This window comes from Adiantum capillus-veneris, chromosome 28 (assembly GCF_014529385.1).
Source record: "Adiantum capillus-veneris isolate H3 chromosome 28, ASM1452938v2, whole genome shotgun sequence".
Classification (NCBI taxonomy): domain Eukaryota; kingdom Viridiplantae; phylum Streptophyta; class Polypodiopsida; order Polypodiales; family Pteridaceae; genus Adiantum; species Adiantum capillus-veneris.
Genome location: NC_140958.1, coordinates 29,248,784 through 29,264,987, shown reverse-complemented (window position 1 = coordinate 29,264,987; position 16,204 = coordinate 29,248,784). Strand labels below are relative to the sequence as shown.

The following is a 16,204-nucleotide window of genomic DNA, read 5'->3' as shown; positions in this document are numbered from 1 at the left end:
ATTTCAAAAATGCCGCTCGAGGGCACAATAGTATTTGGGAAAAAGGAGAAACGTTACCCTAGAATAAACAAAAAATAGTGTTGAAATTTTGTAAAGTAGCCTAATTTTTTGAAATTCCTCTTTAGTGTTCGAGGAAAATGTGTCTCGTCTTAATATCGTGCCGTTTTCAATTTTAAAAGTGCCAATTGAGGGCATGGAAAAAGGAGAAATGTTGCCCCAAAATAGACAAAAATAGTGTAAAAATTTAAAAAACAGCCTAATTTTTTGAAGTTTCCTCTTGAAATATGTTTGTACCATAGCCTCAAGATTGCCAAGCAGTATTCGAGGAAAATGTGCCTCGGGTTAACACCATACCATTTTGAATGTCAAAAATGTCGAGAAATTTTAAAGACCAGGCTAATTTTTTCATGGGTTTTTACACTATTTTTCTCTCTTTTGGGGTTGAGAGCATTTTCAAAATTGAATAGGGTATGGTATTAGGTCGAGACACATTTCTCCTTGACAAAATTTTTCGAGAGGAAATTTTGGAAAATTAGGTCATATTTTTTGCGTTTTTACACTTTTTTTCTCTCTTTTAAGGTTGACATTTTCGAAATAAAAAACGGCATGGAATTCAGTTGAGACACATTTTTTCGTAACACTGCCTGCAGCGAAACACTTTCTCTCTTTTGAGATTCACAGCATTTTCGAAATCGAAAACGACATGCTGTGTTCGGGGAAAAACATTTTCTCAAACATGCAAAATGCCTTTCCTTATTTTTGCCAAGAGGAAAATTTAGAAAATTAGCTTACTTTTTTAGGTTTTTACACTATGTTTCTCTATTTTGGGGTGGAATTTCTCCTTTTCTCCTTGCGCTCAATCGGCATTTTGGAAATTGTAGAGGTTGACAGCATTTTCGAAATCGAAAACGGCATGCAATGTTCGGAAAAAAACATTTTCTCAAACATACACAATGTCTTTCCTTATTTTTGCCTAGAGGAAAATTTAGAAAATTAGGTTACTTTTTAAGCTTTTACACTATTTTTCTCTATTTTGGGGCGGAGTTTCTCCTTTTCGCCTTGCGCTGAACCGGCATTTTGGAAATTGAAGACGGCACGATATTAAGCTGAGACACATTTTTCCGAGACACTGACGGCATGTTATTAAATCGAGAGAAAGGAGATCATACTTGTTATTTTTTAATATTGGGAATGATGGCCACGTAATTGATTTCACCTTCAATTCTCTACTTCACCATGAGCCACTGACACAAAGAGTCCTCAAAGGTCTAAGCCTTAGACAGGCTAGAAGTGCATTTTAGAAAGACTCTCTCTCTTTTGAGGTTGACAGGGTTTTCAAAATTGAAAACGGCATGGTATTAAGGGGACCCCCACACGGAGGGGGGTAATTCGTCACATGACAATTTTACCCATTCAACCTCACAGCCACACGCACGTGCATTGTTAAGCAGTTACTCGAGGTGGGGGGTAATGCCAACTGCACCCCTTTGAGGTGTAGTTACCTCACGACTCACTATTTTCTACATTGGGAATCTCAGTGATGAGACAGAGTCTCTCAATCAAAGGGCTTAAACAATTTTATATTTTGATTTCCAAATTTTACTCCTCAAAAAGCAGACGGTCCCCTCTCTCAACGTTGCCTCATTGCTTCTCTCTCTTCCCTACCACAAGGGAGCGCTATTAAAAAATCAGACCTTTGCAACTGTGCCTTCAACGCGTGGCCATGACGATATGTCATCCTGAGGGGGTAATTGAAATACGCACAGTTTTTCCAATCGTTCTCCATCGACCGTCGAACCTTCGCCTAGTACAACGGACTGTCTTTAAGGCTCAACAAACTTCGAGGCTGCTCCGCATGCGCATGTAGTGAGAGAAAACAATGGGAAGGCGGGTGGCAGCCCCTGGGTGCTACTCAGGTGAGCCCTTGACCTCCTCCTGCAGTGCACCACGTCAAACACGTACAGATTAGCCCCATCACTATCTTAGACGTAGTCGCCGAGTCGTAGACTACCTTACAACCTTTAAGGCTCTGCAAATTTTCACACGCCTCCAATCTCCACGTGGACGCCATAGACACTAGGACGCCCAAACGAGCCCAACACTAAGGCCAATGCTTTAATAGGCCAAAAAAGTGAAGGGTTATGGTGTGGGAGATGAAAAGCCTTTGAGGTACTAGAAAGTCAAAAGATTTTATGTTTTGTATATAAGCAATATATAAACAAGTAGTTTGTTGTGAGCATCCTTCATTTCTTTTGTTATTCCTTACCTTTTTCTAGCCTTTCTGTCTCCTCGGTCTTGAAGTCTTGGGAGAGTGAGGCCTAGAGAGTGTAGGGCTATAGAATTTATTTTTTTGGAAGCAATTTTAGGTCTCCTCAATATCAGAAAATTAAAAATATTTTCAAAACATCAAAAAGAAATAAGTGAAGGGTGAGTTTAGGAAATGAAAAGACACATGGAAGTGGAAAGTCAAAAAAACTTTTTTGTGTTTATATAAAGAGAGATGGTCAAGTCCACATTATTACATTTGTGTTTTTTTGCCTTAATTTTTCTTTCACGTTTTTTAGTGTCCTTGCACTATGTAATTTTGAAGCCAGTAGGTATGCACGCCTGTCTTTTTAATAGGAATCTAAATGAGATGCCAATTGGTTAGGGAGGAAAATCGAAAGGGGTGGGGTGGAGTCGTGTAGCTGGAGGTCACTAGGCGACTTTTGAGCTTGGAGTAAAGAAAGTTAACGTTTATCATTGGTTAAAAAGAAAAGAAAAGAAATGGAAAAGGGCTAGCAATCCAGGTGGCAGGCATGGAGAAGATGCTCTCTTGGCTTTGGGGAGGAAAAATGAAAAAATGACACTCGGAGGGAGAGAGAGAAAGAGACATGCTGTGTGTCAACGATCGTAGAGAGAGGGGGAGAGATTTTCTGTGCATCAAGAGAAGGCGGCATTACGATGGAGAGGAAGATTTTGTTGTGCACATTTCTGTCCTATAGCGAAATGAAAGCATTGCAACTGTGTGAGGCAGAGACAGATGGAGATGGCAATATGAGAGAGAGAGAGAGAGAGAGAGAGAGAGAGAGAGAGAGAGAGACAGAGAGAGAGAGTCTGAGCCTTTTGGTGGAGGAGCAGGACGTGTTCGTGAAGGCAAGGAGAGGGAGAGAGTTTCTTGGTTTGTATCGTGTCAACAGTGCGATAGTCGAGGGCTCTTGCATGGTGAGGCATTGAGTGGAACAGCTCACATCAAAGCTTATAGCGTTGTTGTCTCCGTTGAAGCTGAAAGAATGCTTGTCAAATAGCTGAAGTATGGGACTAGCTCCCTATGAAAGTTATTTTGAATTTTTTCTTGAAATTACAGGTTCGGAGCAAGCATATATGTGATAACTCAGGGCGAATGTGGAGTCAGACACTGATATTCCAGGCACAACAATGGAGAGCACTTAGCTATGGCCGCGGATTTGGGGGGGCAAGACGATGTTGGCAACAATAGGGATTCTCTTTCTTTCGAACTGCAGGGTTAGAGAGATGTTGGAACTCGGATCGCTCTAAACAGAAAAAGCAGGGCATGCGACGAAGAGCAAAGAGAGAGCCAGAGAGGGAGACATGTCGTCGTGTGTCGACGCGGCAGATATATTTTTTTGTTGGGGTGTGAATAGGGGGAGCTCAGGGCAGCTCCACACGATGGTGAGAGTGGCGATGCAGATGATCTGATGAAGGAAAGCTCTTGCTTCATGCTGCAAACCTCTTAGCATTGGGGAGGTCAGTCAACTGACGGAGCAATGTCGGAGGGGGGGCGCTTGATGGGACAAGTCCAATAAATTAATTGGATTGCTAGATATCTAGAAGTTAGCCCAATAACAAAGCAACAAAGAGAGCAAGAATCTCGCCAGAAGGTCCTGGTAATTTTGGTTTCATTTGTATTAAAGCGAATCTTGGGAGATATCTTTAATGGGAGGATTAGACAAGTCGAGGGGAGAGAAAAACGGAGAGGTGGGCCAAATTTTTATTACAACTCGTTTCTTTACTTCGTTAGCGTAGAGGCTATTTCGCAATCCTTGGCCCGTCAACAACCCACGTGGCTCTAGCGCTCAATGGCCCAGCGCTAAAAAAAACAACGGGCAAAAGCTACGCCGACCAAAAGCAATTATATTACAGTTGAGAGGATACGACGTCAACTACTTAGCATAGATGCAGGAGGATGAGATAATGCTCAATGTCACGGTAATCACGGGGAGAGACCATAGTCTAGGGGAATGAGTGCTATTGTGGACTGAGACTGGGATAGTGCTGAGTATATTTGATTCATTGGCTGTTGTAAATGTACAAATTGCAGAGCGATTTGGCAACCCATGTGACAATCATCAAAGTGAGCTCGGATGTCTCGGATTCAGACATCGAGGGAGTTATGGATGCCTTCCTTGCATTAGCTGACCACGCAGACTATGCATTATAGCTCACTTGTGGTAAATCAGGAGATCTGGATGTAGGCTGTTTTGGAGTGGAGTTTGGCTTTCATACACATTATAGATTGATGACCAGAGCTTGTATTTGTAGGGGAAAATTTGTACTTGGAAGGAGAGCTACACAAAGATGTCGCATGCATTCTCGGCGTACTTTCCATCAGGCAAGCTATATGCATCTGGTTGTCTGAATGATACATGAGAACCGCGATGCAGAAAGGAGGTCTTCTTCATTGTTTCCCGGGGGCCAGTAGTGTCCAACACCATGACCTATTCTTTGGGTGAGACCACATACTAATTAGCTAGGTGCAGTCCGGGATGTCGTCGGTTGGACTGCACTTATTGCAGGATATGCCCGCCATGGGCAGGGTCACAAAGCTATGGGCTGTTTTCATCACTTGCGAAGCGAGGGCCTCTCTCCGGATGCAGTCAGAGGTTGTTAGAGAAGAATTTCGTGCTTGGCAATGCGCTGGTATACATGTATGCTAATTGTGGTGTACTTTGGAAAGCACAACAAGTTCTAGACGAGCTTCCCACCCGAGATGTCATCTCTTGGACTGCATTAATTGCTGGATATGCCCAACAAGGCCAGGGCCAGGAAGCTTTGAATTGTTTCCATTGTATGCGAAGTGAGGGTTTCTCTCCAGATGCAGTCACCTATGCTTGCATTTTGAAGGCATGTGGCATTCTGCGAGACATTGATATGGGCAAACAAATTCACGATGAGATTGTCAATCAGGGGCTGTTGAAAACAACTGTCATGCTTGGCAATGCTTTGGTTGACATGTATGCCAAGTGTGGTGTACTTTTGAAAGCTAAACAAGTTCTTGATGAGCTTGTTCTGATCGAGATGCGGTCTCTTGGAATGCGTTGATTGCAGGTTATGCCCAACAGGGGCAGGGCCAAGAAGCATTGGGATGTTTCTAGCAGATGCGAAGTGATGGCTTCTCTCCAGATGCGGTCACCTATGCTTGCATTTTGAAGACATATGGCATTTTGAAAGACAACGACACAGAAAAACAAATTCATGATGAGCTTGTTAGTCGGGGGCTATTGCAAAAAACTGTCGTGCTTTGTAATGCTTTGGTTGACATGTATGCCAAGTGTAGTGTACTTTCCAAAGCACAACAAGTTCTTGACGAGCTTTATGTCTGGGATGCAGTCTCTTGGAATGCATTGATTGCAGGATATGCCCAACAAGATCAGGGCCAAGAAGTGCTTTGCTGTTTTTATCGGATGCAAAGTGAGGGCTTCTCTCCGGATGCGGTCACCTATGCTTGTGTTTTGAAGGCATGTGGCATTATGCAAAACGCTATCATGGGCAAGCAGACTGATGATGAGATTGTTATGCAGGGACTGTTACTAAAAGATGTCGTGATTGGCAAGGCTTTTCTTGACATGTATGCCAAGTGTGGTGTACTTTTGAAAGCACAACAAGTTCTTGACTAGCTTTATGTCCGGAATGAAGTCTCTTAATTGCACTGATTATAGTATATGCCCGACAGGGGCAGGGCCAGGAAGCTAAGGGGTGTTTTCAACGAATGCGGAGGGAGGGTTTCTCCCCAAATGTAGTTTCTTGGGCTGCACTTATAAGAGGATATGTCCAGCAAGGGAGGGCCAACGTGGCAGACTTTCACACGGGCTCCATCGTTTTATCGATGCACCTAGGATAGCGATACGCACAGGGAGAAGGGCCGAAGCGTGGACTCTTGGCTATTTTTACAAGCTTGCAGGGAGATGCAGGGCTCTCTATAGCTTTCTAAAGCCAAGGTAGGAATGCAGCCCAGCCCGCGTTAGAGGCTGTTGAAAAAAGCTGTCCTACTTCGCACTGTCTTGAAGGGCCAAGTTTTGAAAACAACGAGTGAAGCGAGGGCTCAGTGAGGGCGGCCTCTCTTTAGTTGGAATCACTTATGCATGCATCTTGAAGACTGTGGCTCTATGCAAGATGCTGATGTGGGCACAAAAAATTAACAACTATGTTGTTACTCATAGGCTCTTGAAAAGAGGGCTCTCTATAGCTTTGTAAAGCCAAGGCAGGAACGCAGCCCAGCCGCTAGAGGTTGTTGAAAAAAACTGTTGTGCTTGGCACTGTCTTGGAGGCTTGAGTGCCAAGTGAAGCGAGGGCCTCTCTTCAGATGGAATCACCTATGCATGCATCTTGAAGATTGTGGCTCTACGCAAGATGCTGATATGGGCACACGAATTCACAACTATGTTGTTAGTCAAAGGCTCTTGATAAGAGGTTTCGTGCTTGGCACTGTCTTGGTTGATATGTATGCGAAGAGAGGTCGCAGCCCGGCCACTAGAGGCTGTTGAAAAAAGTTGTTGTGCTTGGCACTGTCTTGGAGGCTTGAGTGCCAAGTGAAGCCTCTTCAGATGGAATCACCTATGCATGCATCTTGAAGATTGTGGCTCTACGCAAGATGCTGATATAGGCACACGAATTTACAACTATGTTGTTAGTCAGAGGCTCTTGATAAGAGGTGTCGTGCTTGGCATTGTCTTGGTTGATACGTATGCGAAGAGAGGTCTTCTCTCCAGATGCAATCACCTACGCATGCATCTTGAAGGCATGCGGCTCTACGCAAGATGCTGATATGGGCAATAAAAATCACAATTATATTGTTCGTCAGATTCTCTTGAAAAGAGATGTCGTGCTTGGCTCTGTCTTGGTTGATGTGTATGCAAAGCGAGGGCCTCTCTCTAGCTACAATCACCTATGCATGCACCTTGAAGGCATGTGGCTCTACGCAAGATGCTGATATGGGCACAAAAATTCACAATCACATTGTTAGTCAGAGGCCGTTGAAAAAAGATGTCGTACTTGACACTATCTTGGTCAATATGTATGTCAAATGTGGTTTTGAAAACAACCAGTGAAGGCCTCTCTTCAGATGGAATCACCTATGCATGCATCTTGAAGATTGTGGCTTTGAAGGCATGCAACGGCGGCAGGGAATCTCTCTAGATAGTCTCACCTTCACCTTTCTTTTGAAAGCATGCAGCATCTCTGGAGAAGTAGGCAAAGACAACAATTGGAATGCACTGATTGTGGTATGTGCGCAAACGAGAGCAGGCCAGAAAGCTCTAGGCTGTTTTCAGTTGATGCGACGGGAGGGCCTCTTTCCAATTGCACCTCTCTTCAGATGCAATCACCTATGCGTGCATCTCGAAGGCATGTAGCTCTACGCAAGATGCTCTTATGGACACAACAATTGAGACTGATATTGTTAGTCACATGGTGCTTGGCAATGCCTTGGGCGATATGTATGCCAGATGTGGTGCGCTTGACAAAGCACAAAAAGTCCTGGAGGAGCTTCTTTCCAGGAAAGTCGCCTCTTTGAATGCACTGATTGTGGGATGTGTGCAACAAGAGCTGGGCCAGAAAGCTCTAGGATATTTTCAGTGGATGCAAAGCATTGGAATGCACTTTTCCCATAATACACACAACATGAAGCAGATGCAAACGGAAGGCGTTTCTACAAATGCATTCACCTATGCTTGCACCTTGAAGGCTATTGACCTTATGCAAGCTTCTTGTGCGGAACCCGCCACAAGATTGCAGGAAGGGTCTATATCCAGACGCAATCAACTACGCCTACACAGGAATTTGGAAGGCATGCGGGTCAGCAGATGCAATCACGTACACAACCATAGATATTTTTTCACGATATGATCGCTAGTCAACGGTTGTTGGGAGTAAGATTTCATGCTTGGTGGTGGTTTGATCGATATGTATACAAAATGTGGTGTTCTCACAATAGCACAAAATCTTCTTGAAGGGTATCCTCCCTGGGATGTCGTCTCTTGCAGCGGGTTATGTGCAGGAGATGCCCAACATTGTTGATGCAAGGAAGTCTATTGGCGATAGACATTCAATCGCGCAATGAGTAAGCATTATCATTTTCTGATTTTTGACACTGAGAATGCAGTTAATGAACACACTAAAAATTGCACGCTACCGTGGGAATGGCATGTTCTCTCGTATTATAAAAATTGGGGAGGACTCTGCAAACTCCCCTATGCAAGGAGACTTGCATGTTTTAAAAAAAAAAAAAAAAAACATAAAAATGGAACAACAAAAAATTAATAACATTGACAATCATGAACATTGAGCTTCACAATACTCTTAACACTCCTTGTGGTTTTTGGCGAGGTACCCCTCTGAAGCACTACAATCGGTAACCAATTTATGCGGAAGTACACCACTAAACCACGACAATTGGTATCCCAAACACTCTTAGGTAAAAAAATCAAAGTATCTTTCATGAAATCTCTCTCTCTCTCTCTCTCTCTCTCACTCTCTAAGTTTCCAATATTTTATTCGACCTCAATTCGATGGAACATACCTAACGAAGCACTTTAGTTTTACCAAGGATCTTGAAGGATCTAGGAAGATGTTTGCGTAAAATTTTGCGTGAAAAGTGAAAAGAGCGGGGGGAGTGAGGTGAAAAATATTCTCTCTCCCTCCCTCCCACGAGGCACAATGTTTCCTCTCTCTCTCTCTCTCTCTCTCTCTCTCTCTCTCGCGTCACTGCAGGACGAGGAGACGTAGGCAGTCTCATCATTTATTCCTTCCGCACAGAGCCCTGCTTTCCTTGGGAAGCTTGCAAAGAACGAGCATCAGCTAAGATTCAGCTTGTATGCAAATTTGATATTGAAAATTTTATTGGTAGATGTTTTTGCCATTGATTTTGCGTCCAGCAGATTGTGCACCGGATATGTATGGGTGGGTGTTGTAGGCTACGACAGGGCAGACAACGTGCAGAATGGTTCGCGCATGTGAACTGGGCTGTGTGTGTGTGTGTGTGTGAGAGAGAGAGAGAGAGAGAGAGAGAGAGAGAGAGAGAGCGATGAAAAGTATAGCCGATGAGCAGAAACAACCCTCTATTGCTGTGATTAGTCAGGGCAGAGGCAGAGGCAGAGGTGGTGCCTGTGAGGGCTGTGGAGCTAGCCAGGGAGATGATACATGAGGGTGAAGGTGCTCAGAAAGAGGCACACGATCGAAGATGGAGAGAGAGGACTTGGGTGTGTGTGTGTGTGTGTGTGCGCGCACGCACACACATGTGTGCTTGCAGGGTGATTGTGAGTGCGTGTACAACACGGCGTTTTGTCCCTTGTTTTGCAGAGCAGGGAGACAACCACGGGATCTTTTCACAACGGTGAGGGTGCACACACCAGGGCAGCGAGCGGAGGTGCAGACTTAGCGATAGTGGTTGTTGTAGGGGAGACCCATTAGGTGGGAGGGCTCGTGTGCGTCCTTCTACAAACGAGTGCAAGGCAGGGAGCATAGCAAAGCCATCGATGGTGGTGAGATAGACTGGAGAATAACCTTCTTTGAGCTCCATGATGGGGAATAGCAGGGTGCGACTCGTCTGCAAGAGAGACTTGTGAGCAGCTCAGAGAGAGAGAGAGAGAGAGAGAGAGAGAGAGAGAGGCGTCGGTGGAGTGCAAGATGGTGGGAGAGGGCGGCGCAGGCGTGTGCACACCAACGATGGTGTCATGGAGCTGTGATGGCAAAAGAAATACATCTTTTGCTTTCCAATTAGTAGATTCCCTTCAAATGCAAAAAAGAATCTCAGTAACTAATTAATGGGTAATTTATTTTGAAGGCATAGGTATACCTTTTTTTTATTTGGATTCCATTTAGGAGATACTTTAAGGACCACTTATTCCATTGACGTAAATAAAATGCTCTGCATCTTTATAACATTCCAAATCGTAGGTTAGTAGTTAAGGTATATGCATAAAGGCCCAAACTTAATTCTTAAGAGACACAAAAAACATAAATATATACTCCATTTTCTAGGAACCTCAAAGAATTTTTTCTTTTGAAAAATTAATCACCTGCAAAAGAAAATTCGCATAGTTAATCAAAGGCAATTTTTGAGTGGCCTCTTAATGGGGTTGCACCTTCTTACTCGTAAATTGATTCTCCCGTGTGATAACTTCACGGGTTGCATTGCATGCACATTTGCATACCTAGTTGCTCTCCAAATCATACCAATGAAGATGCTTGAACCAATAGCCTATAACTGACTTCCCTCTTGCAGAGGAGGACAACTGTTTGTTTGTCGCGATAGAGTAGTCCGTGATCTCTGGCAATGTCTAACTATAAAGTGTATCACTTTGATCACGTGCGCTCAGTGTGGATGTCAAGGCCCTTGTAGATGCTCAGCAATTAGGTAGGACTTAAGTTAGTGTTGGCACTAAAAGGGATTGGAATAAGGTAAAGAAGCCGAAGGAGAATGATTTTGTGCCAAAGGACGGGAAATGCATGGCTAGGGTGTTGGCTTGACATTCTTTATGAACTCTCTTTGCAATGGAACTCCAAGCTTAGAAAAAGCTTGTCTGTCTATGAATAATAAGCTCCATGATATCTTCTCTATAGTGATAGAAGGGTAAATAAAATTTTGGAAACATGGTGCCTCAAATTTGAGCATAGTGAAAGTTACTAGTTGTTCAAATATAAGTCAAATAATCACTGTTAGGATGGAAGCACCTTTCTTATTCTCTTCTTGCCACATCAAAACAAAATGCTAAGGGATGGATTACTAGAATTAGTTGCACCATCCAAAAATTCTTTGGTGAATCAACCGACGATTAGTCTTAGTAATCTCCATTAGAGCTTCAATTCAAATTAGTCCTTGAAAATTGGAACCTTCTTATTCACTTCCTACCAACTTACTTTGTTTATACCTTTGCTCTTTTAAGAGCATACCTTTCTTGAAGAAGGTCATGCCTAATGTTCCATACCCATATAATATGATTTTAAATGGAGAGAGAGAGAGAGAGAGAGAGAGAGAGAGAAATGAAATGAAATGAAATGTTATATTAATGTCTTCAAAAAGGCCAGAATGACCTATGAGACCAAACTGATACAAAAGTGGTGAATCTGTTACAAAGTCTGGGTACCTTAGTACTAAAGTACTAAGTGTGAAAAGTGTGAGTGTGAAAATAAATGTGAAAAACTAAATACAAAGTATTGAATAAACTTCTTAGGAGCATTCTGGGTGTCTGGCTAGAATGCTTCTAATCCTTTGTTGTTGTCTGCTCCGGTGAAGTGTGCTTCTGCATCTCGGTCGTGGTCATCTCGATTTCCTAAGCTCAATCGTCCTGTCATGAGGGTGCCTTTGGTATGGATGTGGGTACTACTTTGTGCTGGCTGCTAGTCTCTTGCTTCTCCTTCCCCTCCGGCTTCTCTCGATCCGAAGAAATTTGTGATCTGCCTCTGAGGTTGTAGTGCTCTTTGTCTTCTCATTAGATTGTCCCTGTGTCGATGTATTTCCAGTAGGTACAAGCCTAAGCATCTTTGATCTTGGAGAGAGAGAGAGAGAGAGAGAGAGAGAGAGAGAGAGAGACTATGCATTGAAAGCCCATTCTAGATCTTGCACAATATTTGTTGAAATCTGCATTAGAAGAGGTATCTGCAATAGCCACAACTACCTCTTTCTTTCAACTTAGGGCATTGCTTGATGAGGTAATCAATTTCCTTACAATAAGTTTATCCGAGCTTCTTCTTGCCTTTATCACTAGACTTGTCAGACTTATTGTTGTTTGGAGAAGAATTGTTACTTAGATATGGCAACATTGATATTTTCCTTTTGTGGTGCACAAATGCCTATGCCCTACATTTTTTAAAATCGGCCTCTAGCAACAAGTAACCCCAAGGTAACACGCCACGTAAAGGAAAGGTAAAATGCTTATTTTCCATCTAACTTTCTCTGCCTCTCAGTTGGCAACCAATCTATGTTTGGAATCAATCAAGCTTGTCATGGAGAGATTGACATTTGCTGAGAGAGAGAGAGAGAGAGAGAGAGAGAGAGAGAGAGAGAGAGAGAGAGAGAGAGAGAGAGAGAAATGAAATGAAATGATATATTAACGTCTTCAAAAGGCCAAAATGACCTATGAGACCATCAGATACAAAGTGGTGAATCTAATACAATGTCTGAGGTACAAGTACAAAAAGTACTGAAAGTAAAAAATGAAAACTAAAATGAAGTGTGAAATGTGAAATGTGAAAATGTAGAATAGGCCCTCAATGACAATCTGGGTGTCGTGCTAGAATGCCTCTGATCCTCTGCTGGAGTCTCTGTCGATGCAGTGTTCTCCTGTGTCTCGATCGTGGTCGTCTCGATCTCCCGAGCTCAATCGCCCTGTCAATGATGGTGCCTCTGGTATGAATGCGGGTACAACCCTGTGTTGGTGGTTGGTCTCTTGGCTCCCTCGATCCAAAGAAATCTGTGATTTGTCTTTGCGACTGTCGTACTCCATGTCTCCCCAACAGACTGTCTCTATGTCGGTGTAGCTCAAGTAGATATAAGCCAAGGCATCTCTGGTCCTGATACCTCATGACTCTATCTAGGGGTCCAAAACCCTCCCTGAATAAGCAATGGAAGCGCCCTCGTATCTCATAATACACAGTGCAGTGGCATATGTAGTGTAGCTCTGTCTCTGGTTCTCTACCGCATAGTTGACATATCCTAGACTTTGGTGGTATCCCTCTGAATCTACCCGTCTCAATCTCCAGCTGGTGTGAGGATGTGCGAATCTAACCAATAGCACATCGCAGACCATGAGATAAATGAGTGTCCATGTAGTTCGGATGAGTCACAAACCCATCCCCTGAAAGTTGGAGAAGGTGCTCTTTGTAGAAAGCCATCTTCGTGCCCAACTCTTGTATCGGCTCTGCCCATGTCCTCCTGGTGTCCAACTGTATAAGATCTTGACGAATGAGTCTAGTGATCTCCATCCGTGTGACTGGCAGGGAGGGTGCATCCAGGGAATACTGAAAGAGAGAGAGAGAGAGAGAGAGAGAGAGAGAGAGAGAGAGAGAGAGAGAGAGAGAAATGAAATGAAATGATATATTAACGTCTACAAGAGGCCAAAATGACCTATGAGACCAACTGATTACAATGATGAGTCTAGTACCAAGTCTGGGTACAAACAAGAAAACTACAAACAAAGAACTGATAGGAGTGCTACCGACTCCTATGGGTGGCTGGTAGGCTGAGCAATGGTATCACCATAAAGGTACAAAGTGGGGATAAGTGTCACCATGATACAATATAACAGTAGCATGAAGCCTATCCCGATCGACATTCTTGGTGTCATACTAGAATCCTGTGGATCCTCTGCCGCAATCTCCACCGGTGCTGCGTGGCTCCCCTCCTCAGTCGCGGTCGTCTCGATATCCCTAACTCTGTAGCTCGATCAATGAGAGTACCGCTGATGTGTGTATGGGTGGGAACCGAGCTCTCTGGTGGTGGTGTCCCCTCTGACTCTGTGGTACCCAGACTGAAGAAATCTGAGATGCGTCTCTGGGACTGTCTCTGTCTTTGCCCATTCAATAGAACGTCTCTATGTCTCTGAATCTCAAGTAGGAATAATCCGAGACATCTTTGATCCTGATATCTCATGACTCTGTCTAACGAGTCAAAACCATCTCTAGAGAGAGAACGCATTGCTAACGTCTTCTAGAAGCCAAACGCGGCTTGTGAGACAAAACTGTGTACATGTATGTGTCCTCTCGTATCAAGCAAGAAGGACAAAAGTGTTGAGAATAAACCTGCTACGAAACAAAATAGATTGACATGTGGGAGGTTACATCTTTTGAGGAGTGCTACATCTTTTGAGGAGACTGTGAACAAAATAACGTGATGGAACCTGTTGTTACAACATTTATAACGTACGTGATACCTACAAAAACGGTGTGTTGGATAAGGCACACAAAACAACCACAGCTGTGAGCTGCAAATTTATGTTTTCTATATGATGTGTGGAAGTCCTCGAATCCCCCGTCAACGGCTGCAAATCTTGCATCAACCGAGGCTTTCACTTTTGAGGGATCGAGGGTAAAGACCTGCCTAGCCAATGCAGCCAAGCCAAGGTCACACGAATGAGCATGTATGTGTACAAAGGCTTTGTAAGTGTGAGGTTACATTCTTATTACATGTAGTTGGGGCTTTGAGAAATGTACATATCCTCATAGTTGTATAGCATTTTCAGAGAGAGAGAGAGAGAGAGAAGTCAGCACATAAACTTCGTGCATGTGGGTGCGCCACAAAGGCAAGGAACGTCCTTGTTCTCGACGTCGAAGGAGTAATTGTAGCTGCAAAATGAAGAGAGAGCAACAGGAAGACTTAAGGAAACACATGAATATCAAAAAACGTTCCAGATAATCAATTAAGATAGTCGAAGATTAAAAAAAAGCATACGTTAACTCCTCTCCAGCTGCCAAAGACCTTCGGGCCATCAGGACAATGCAGGTCTCTCCAGCTCCGTGTATCGAGATGATGCGAGCATAACAGTTAGGAGCACACTAAAAAAACATGTCAAATATCAGCACAAGAACTGTAGCTTTCCATGAATCTAATTCTGGACACAAAAAGCTTCCAAAGCTAGACCGTTCTTATCCACAAACAGAAACCTTAAACACTGATATGCACCAATAACAAGGCAACTTTCACAATCAAAATAACTGATTCAATTCATTTCAAAATCTTCTATAGAACTTCCAAGCATACCGAATGGTTGATCATTCGTGCAATGTTGCCCTTCTCTGTTGCATCAATAACCACCTCTTCACTTATTTTGAAAAGCTGCAAAATTGTGAGAAAGTCAGCACACCGCCATCTCTCTCTCTCTCTCTCTCTCTCTCTCTCATATATATATATATATGTGTGTGTGTGTGTGTGTGTGTGTGTGTTTTGATTACCCGTGGAATGCAGATTATAATAAATGTCCATCGGCAATAGACAAAATACAAAGAATTCTACCACGCTTAGCACTAAAGCATACAACAATAGGAGTTGCGATCAAAAGGAAATTGGAATACAAATCTGTGAATAAGGGTGGACATATTCAACCGCAGCTTACTTTTAAAAAAATGACTATATACAAACACACAAACATGTGTGTGCGCGCGCGCCTGTGGAGTATCAAGTTTTGAGTTCAAGACTCGTCAGATAGATCATGAGGTCTCTTGGGATTGCTACAACATTACAATCTCTCTCTTTTGTACCTAGACATTGTACTAGATTCCACCATGTTGTAACTCTGTGGTCTCATTGGTCATTTTGGCCTTTTGAAGGCGTTAATATAGCATTTCAGTTCATCTCTCTCTCTCTCTCTCTCTCTCTCTCTCTCTCTCTCTCTCTCTCTCTCTCTCTCTCTCTCGTCTTGCTCAGCTCGAGGAGGAGTTATATCAGCTTTTCTTGAGCCAGGACTCAAGGGAGGCGTGGAGGCGTTTTCACGAGTATTCTTCTACACCTGCCATTACATCTACAGAGACTTGGGGTACATATGCAACCTCTCTCTACTCGATCCCAGGGCAGCAATCCTTACCTGATCCCCCAGAGCCTTGTCCACAGACTTGCACTTTCTTCACTGCTGAGATGGTAAAGAAAGCCCTTGCCAAGATGAAGACTGGGAGAGCTTATGACCATGATGGTTTGGTGGCCAAACACTTTATACATGCTAGAGATATGCTTGCAGAGCTGATTGCAGTGATGTTCAACCGAGCCATGTGTGAGGGATTTCCTAGCACTTGGAGCTTATCCACTATTGTGCCTATCTTCAAGGCAGGAGACCCTATGGAGCCAGGGAACTACCGTACCATCATGATTGGACACACTTTGGCTAGGTTGTATGCATCTATTATCGAGCATCACCTCAGTAGATGGGCAGAAAGACAGGGCATACGGGCTTTAGGACAGGCACGCTTCAGGAAGGGACTCTCTACTCTTGATCATATA

General features: G+C 43.5%; 1 protein-coding gene across 3 annotated transcripts in view; it reads right to left on the bottom strand.

Moving 5' to 3' along the window:
• Nucleotides 1–14,105: 14,105 nt before the first annotated feature.
• Nucleotides 14,106–16,204, bottom strand: part of LOC147420223 (histone-lysine N-methyltransferase ATX5-like) — a 139,413-nt gene continuing 137,314 nt past the window's right edge. For all 3 annotated transcript variants that reach the window (XM_086504930.1, XM_086504929.1, XM_086504931.1), the window contains 3 exons: nt 14,975–15,049; nt 14,666–14,769; nt 14,106–14,559 (listed from right to left, as the gene is read on the bottom strand). In XM_086504930.1, the coding sequence (XP_086361056.1) occupies nt 14,478–14,559; nt 14,666–14,769; nt 14,975–15,049 (261 nt within the window). In that variant the 3' untranslated portion in view covers nt 14,106–14,477. The remainder of the gene's footprint in view (nt 14,560–14,665; nt 14,770–14,974; nt 15,050–16,204) is intronic.